At 42.8% G+C, this 7124-nt stretch overlaps 1 protein-coding gene across 1 annotated transcript in view; it reads left to right on the top strand.

Annotated features, from left to right (window-relative positions):
• Positions 1 to 3701, top strand: part of LAYN (layilin) — a 5875-nt gene extending 2174 nt beyond the window's left edge. Inside the window, 5 exon segments of the mRNA XM_010183657.1 lie at positions 298 to 595; positions 1098 to 1327; positions 2035 to 2118; positions 2854 to 2956; positions 3344 to 3701. Of these exon segments, the coding sequence (XP_010181959.1) occupies positions 298 to 595; positions 1098 to 1327; positions 2035 to 2118; positions 2854 to 2956; positions 3344 to 3701 (1073 nt within the window).
• Positions 3702 to 7124: the final 3423 nt, after the last annotated feature.

Genomic DNA, 7124 nt, shown 5'->3' with positions numbered 1-7124 from the left:
TTGTAAGGAGCTCCTAGGGTCTTCAAATCACAGAAAATTCATGAGGGACCTGAGAAGTGCAGGACATGAAAGAACAGTGCTATGCGGATCAGCCTAAACTGTTACGTGCAGTAAGAAAAGTTTGGAGATGCCATTTCCCAGTCCAGTAATACAAGAGGCTTTTTACCTGCGCTGTGGTTTCCGTATAAACTACGTGCAAAAAAAACAGTGCAAAACTCAACCAAATGGAAGTTTTAGTGGTCACATTTGGTGCTAACAGGCATAGTTTCTGTAACAGATTTCTTTCCATTTCTGCAGGACAGGCAGTTTGCCGGGGTGGAACACAGCAACCGTGCTACAAAATAGTTTACTTTCACGATGCTTCACGCAGGATCAGCTATGAAGAAGCGCACCTTGCTTGCAGAGCTGATGGCGGACATCTAGTCAGTATTGAAACAGAAGCAGAGCAAAGACTGATTGAAAAATTTATTGAGAGTCTCTTAGCTTCTGATGGAGATTTCTGGATAGGGCTTAGGAGGAAAAAGGAGGAGGTAGACAATAGTACAGAGTGTCAGAACCTCTACTCCTGGTCAGATGGCAGCTCATCCAAGTTCCGGTAGGTACCCGTGAGTGAGACTGGAAAGCAACCTGGTCAGGGACTCTCCCCTGCCCTTAGCAATCAGAAAGGATTCTTTCAAAACAATCAAGCAGTGTTTTCCTAGCAGTCATCTGTGTACCTTCTGCAGTCACTGAAGACTGGTAGTATCTCCAGAGAGTGATTCATCCCATCCAGATGTAAGGGGTCGACAAATTAACCTCAAATTTGTAAGGGCACTCAGCCCTTTGCTCCCTAATATTTGTTGTACACCTTGCTGCTCGGTTTTATTTGAAAATTAAGAATTAAAAGGGACAATACACTGTAAAGTATTGTATTGTTATTGTTCCCACTTTTATACAGTGAAAGCAGGGAGTGAGGGTGGGGTGGGGTGTGCTGAGCTGTAATCCTCTTTGATTCTGCCCTGTGTGGTGCCCTGTATGCTGTATTCCCATCTGAGCTTCTGCAGTACAGTGGAATGTGGCATCAAGTCTTACTTGACGTGTTTGTTGTATTTTCTTAGGAATTGGTATGTAGATGAGCCATCGTGTGGGAGTGAAATCTGTGTTGTGATGTACCACCAGCCATCTGCCCCACCAGGTGTCGGAGGTCCTTACATGTTTCAATGGAATGACGACAGATGCAACATGAAAAATAACTTCATTTGCAAATATTCTCTTGGTAATGAGTCATTCTGTAGCTTTAAAAACCAACCTGTTCCCAGTCCCCAAGAGGAGGTATGACGAGATTGCAGTAACGGATAGGGAAACCCTTTCTTAGCTTCACTGGAATGATTTGGTAGGAGACAGGTATCTTTAAATGTATGCAAGTCCTGGGGAAAACAATCTCAGTATCTAATATCTGTAGATACTTGTCTTGTGACTTATATGAATTCTCAGAGGATTTTTATAAAGTATTTGAGATCTCAAATGGGGCATGAGGGAGAGAGAACACTGAAGAAGGGTGCTCGTGTTATTAGACTATATTCAGTACACGTGGTCCCTTTACCTGTGCTTATGAGGAAATTGTCTCTATCTTTTTTCTTCTAGAGAAGGCAACAGATGCTCCAATAGAGAATTCCCAAAGAGGTTAGTTACAGATATTTGTTTGGGGTTTTTTTTTTAAATATATGCTAACTTTGATAGAAATACTCTCAGTTACATTCATTGTCAAGGACGCTCACAGACTGAAAACTTACTGAGCAAGAAGCTTCCCTGCAGTTTGCACTTTCCTCGTGCTATTTTATAATCCATGCTGCAGGAACACAGTCTTGCTGCTGCTGTTGATGCAGTATCTGGGACCACTGGTCATGCTGCAGAAATCTAAGCAAAAGAGTAACAGTACACCTTACACATCTTTGCAGCTGGCAGCACCTTCAATCTCCTCTCACGCTTGCTTTTTATGATTCTTAAACCCTTTCCAATAACATCTGCAATATTAAATAAACTGCTTCTTTCCAGATGCTGCAACAGAGCCCTTGACCCCAGTATTCCCAGAAGAACACCATAAGAAAGATGCTAATGTAACAGTTGTAAAAGCCAAAGGTATGTTGTGCATTCAACAGCCAACCTGTTCTCTCTCTAAATATGCAGGCCCACATTTCTCTCACATGGCTGCAGTCAGTATTTCCATTTGAGGTGTTTGACCCTAAATGTAGAAGACTGAATTTAGACTACTGCATCTGAAAAAGAAAACTTCCCTCAATTTTTTTCCCGTACAAACCTAAACTGATTGGTTTGGCTACAAAAATGTTTTAAATCTAAAGCTATGCAAGGTATTTTGCATCTGAAAAAGGTACTTTTTATTTAATGAATCACTTTAGAGTGTCTAAATTGTTCGTGCTTTGTAAGTCTGTTATTAACTGTGAACAATTTTCAGTTTCTTCTTACCACACTGACTTCCCCCTTACAAATTCACAGATCATGAAAGACACTTTGGTCTCTGAAATCTTTTGGCTGGGAGTTCCTAAGCTTTCAAAAGACACCATATCTCATTAACTTGCACTACCATTGCCTTCTTACAGTGAGACAGTGAGGCTTGTTGGTTCCTTATCTTGAAGATTTTAATGTATTTTACTTTAACCTGCTTAACTAGATGAGTGGTCTCTGTTAGACTTGCTGCCTATGAGAAGTAGGTACTGCTAGATTATGAACAAGGCTAGAAGCCCATTTAGGTGTGATGATGCTGCCTTTTGCAACTGTTCGTTTTTCTATGAAGTTCTGTGTACGCCAAATGCAACTGGAAGTGAATAAAAGCTGGAATCTCATTTTTACCCCTAGAAACTGTTCAGAGTCTTGCCTACATCCTTGTTCCCAGTGTTCCTGTGCTGCTTCTCCTGATGTTTGTTATAGTCACCTTCTGGTTTTGGCTTTTCGTGAAGAGGTTAGTGACATTTTTGTGTAACAAGTGAACCTGTAGTATCTTGTCCTGACAATCATTTTACAGCTAGTTTCAGGATCCTGTAAGATGCTCTGGAGGGGACTGCTGTCAGTGGGGATGCTGGCTATGGTTTTGGGAGTGTCAGTGTTGAGGTTTGCTGCCTCAGCATCTCAGCCAGCGGCAGGGTGCAAGGGGTACCTCAGCAAGTCCTGCCATGGGACTACCCAAGATGTGCAGCCTGCTGGCACACACCTGGAACCTCAGGTAATAACAAATGCCCCCTGAGTCAAGGGTCATCGTTAAATTACTGTGAGAGAGGTGTAGTATCGTTTTGTATTTGCCTCTGTAAAAAAGCATATTATAACTTGTCGTCTTTCCTCCATCCCTAAGGAGACAGGAGCAAATAGATGCAAGCCCAAAGGAGGAAGATGCATGGCTGTCTAACCCCAGGAGGAACAGTCCAAATCTGGATATTTACAAAGTAATTAAGAAGCAATCAGAAGCAGATCTGGCTGGAACCAGACCTGACACTAAGAATTCTTCCTTCCGTACACGGGAAGATAAGGTGCCTAACAGCCTCTCCAGAGAGTACGATGATCTGGCAATGAATACATCAACGAGTGGCTTTGTGACGTTGGCCAGTACTGAAAGTGGCTTTGTGACCAATGATATCTATGAGCTGTGTGAAGATCACGTGGGGAGGAGCAAGGAATCAGCCTGGGTAGAGAATGAGATTTATGGATATTAAGGAGATGGACAAAAAAGCCTGGAATATGGATGACAAAGTGAATATCAGTACAAGTTAACCTGCCCTCCCCATGCACTTGTTTTAATAATAGGCTGTCTATGAAGCACCTGAAATGAATGTAGCTCTTGACAGGGTTTCCTAAAGGTTTTTTCTTCTCCATTGCATGGAAATAAATAAATAGGGAAATGAAGCAAAAGCAGTTTGTACAAGCCACCAAGAAACAAAGATGGGCCAAAAGCTTTGGCAGAAGACATTTTATGTGGGACTGAAATGACAGAAGAAATGAGTGCGTGATGTGGCCGTGAGTGTGCTCTGCCAATGTAAATACGCAGGAAGACGTTTCTGGATCTGTGTGCTATTGCTGTCTATTGCAAACGTGGAAATATTTTGGTCAGTTGACACAGCTGCTTCTCTCACTTCCTGAATATTATAGGTGAGGTTGATGTGCACAATGGCTCTGTCCTGCATATCTGCAGTATCACAGAGTGCCAATCTCACACAGTTCCTCCACCAGGCAGTGGTGCAAGATGCAGCTCTGAAAGAACTAATGCCTTAAAAAAACCAACAAACTTTATCTATTTTAAAAATTATGTCAGGTTAGCAAGTGTTTCCCCTGGAAAGCATAATACTGGTATAGGAGAGCAGTCACTGCTGGGCACTTGCAATGTAGTAAGTGTTCTTTAATCAGCAGTAATTAGTGTTCTTCTATCAAGCAACTGTGTGTCTGTCCACTTTTATTCTTGTATCTCATGTATGCTTGGCCTTATCCTTTTATTTTTTTTTCTTTTAGCTAAGCATCTTTTAGGCACTGAAAAACAGGAAATGAGAGGAAAAAGCTCAAGCCAGATGTTGGAGCTTAAGTGTGTAAGCAGGTAAAGCCATATTTTGGCAACTAAGTGTGCGCCTTGGTCTTTTGAGCTCCTGGCTTATTGAACTCAGGTCAAGTCAGCTGCATGTGCTCAGCATCTCTGGAAGCTATTAGAGGAAGAGTAATTTTATCATTTCTTTGACATCTCCGCTTAGAGCCGCACAGCTGTGCTATTGTGTACGGGAACATTGACCACAAGAGGGCATGTGTGCTCCACAGTCTGTCACCCAGCCGATCGCTGAAAATAGCACTTGAATCACTTTCCTTGAAGCATAGCAAAAGGCATCAATGGCTGTTAAAGGCTGCTGGATAAAGAATGTTTTTGTGACTGCAGTTCCTCTAGCAGTGTTATTAAGAAATGTTTTCGTAACTTGAACTTTCAGGCCAAAAATGGCATTGCAGTGTGCAGCACAAGAAAGTTTCTGGAAGTTTTCTGTTACAAACACAAAATCTGGCAGTAGTTGATTTTGCAGTAGCCTGGTGAGATTTTACATCGATGAAAGTGGGCAAGGGGCAAATAAATATTTTAATAATAAAAGTTTCATTTATAATAAAGTGACTGAGAATGAATATTCGGCAATATTTTGCACCATGTTGAAAAAGTTACTTTTCACAGAATCACAGAATGTTAGGAGTTAGAAGGGACCTCAAAAGATCATCCAGTCCAACCCCCCTGCCAGAGCAAGATCACCTAGAGTAAGACACCAAGCTTGCATCATGCCAGAATTATTGTTTGGTCACCGTTTCAGATTTCTAGAAAAAATATGAAGCATCCTATAGGGTGAAAGAGGAGAGAAATTTCACAAGTAGTAGCTCGGTATGACACCATTTTCTATTCAAGTAGGATTTATGGTAAGCTTGCTCATGCACCTATCAATCATTTAAAAGGGTGGATGTCTGACTAACTCAAGTCATCAGTTAGTCATTGCCAGAACTTCTAAGGGGAGAAATAGAACAGTAACAGCACAGTTATTATCCATGGCAGTCTAAGTCAGCAGCAGCATCTCAAAATGTCATTCCTTAGAGGAATCTCATGAACTGCAAGTGCAGTGAAGGACAAGCATTAACTTTTCATGGAGGTCTTCAGTTCCCCCTGCAGAACAGTCATTGGTGTTTGACATGTAAATTTTAACTAACTTTCCACGAGTATGAGGCAGCTTTACATGTAAAACATGTATACAAAGGGAGAGCAAGAGACAGAAGTTTGTTTCTTGCATTCTTCCACTCGCTTTTTGTGGCCACAGGCTGTTTTGAGCTGTGTTTGCATCCACTGCACTCTGTTCATAAAAGATCTGTGGCTGTTGCTGAATGCGCAGCTGATTCAGCAGACACGTGTGCTCTTGTACCATCAGCTTTTGGACATGCCTTGTTTAGTCAGTGGAACTAAGCAAAGCCTCCAGGGGTGATTCCTGGTATCCAAATGTCAGAAGGTACCAGTCCTCCAGCATGAGATGGGTTGGGGAGAAGGAGGGATCAGAGAGGGACAGGCATGAATTGCAAGAGGAAAGATTGCTGCAGAGCTGAAGGGAGCATGACATTTTTAAAATGAAAGCAAGTTAGTGTGTTAAGTGCAAATATAAAGTAGACTAGGTGAACTTAGTGCTGGAAAGGAAATCTAGCATAAAAGGCCTTAACTAGTTGTTTACACTTACATTGTCAACTCTGTGGGGTCTCTAACCATTTTATGGTAAAGGGCCTAACAAAGCTTCCAAATCTGTCTTTCTAGGGGTGTAGGAATAGAATAGAACAGAACAGAACTGCTTCAGTTGGAAGGCATCATCTCATCCAACTGCCTGACCAATTCAGGGCTAAAAGTTAAAGCATGTTGTTAAAAGCATTGTCCAAATCCCTCTTAAGCACTGACAGGTGTGGGGCAACAATCACCTCTCTAGGAATCCTGTTCCAGTGTTTGACCACCTTCTCTGTAAAGAAGTGCTTCCTCATGTCCAGTCTGAACAACCCCTGATGCGGCTTTTAGCTGTTCCCATGCATCCTGTCACTGGACCCAAAGAAGAAGAGATCAGCACCTCCCTCTCCACATCCCCTCCTTGGGAAGCTGTAGAGAGCAGTGAGGTCACCCCTCAGCCTCCTTTTCTCCAAACTAGACAAGCCCAGAGTCCTCAGCTGCTCCTCACAGGACACACCTTCCAGTCCTCTCACCAGCTTTCTTGCTTTCCTCTGGATACATTCAAGGACCTTTGCATCCTTCTTAAGTTGTGCAGCCCAGAACTGCACACAGTACTCAAGGTGAATATTGCACGATGCTCATGGGGATTTTGGGAGGCTGATGTACTAAGAAAAGACATCTTTCTGGTCTGGAATAACTTGGCCCACGATTCTATGAAATGCTGCTTACTGCCAGAGAGAGGGCATTTCTGTCATGAAACTACCTAAAGAACCCACAGTCTCTGATCCAGGTGCAGCAGCCCAAGCTCTTACTGCACCCTTGGGGCCATGGAGACCCAGATTCGGGGCTGGAAAGACACCTGGGGCAGGCTCGTTTTTTCTCCTCCCCCTGCTAACGAGGATCTCCCAGTGGCCTCGCCCCCCCCTCC

This window comes from Mesitornis unicolor, unplaced genomic scaffold (genome assembly GCF_000695765.1).
Source record: "Mesitornis unicolor isolate BGI_N332 unplaced genomic scaffold, ASM69576v1 scaffold11214, whole genome shotgun sequence".
Taxonomy (NCBI): Eukaryota; Metazoa; Chordata; class Aves; order Mesitornithiformes; family Mesitornithidae; genus Mesitornis; species Mesitornis unicolor.
The sequence above is the reverse complement of the archived record's forward strand: the minus strand, read 5'-3'. Positions and strand labels throughout refer to the sequence as shown.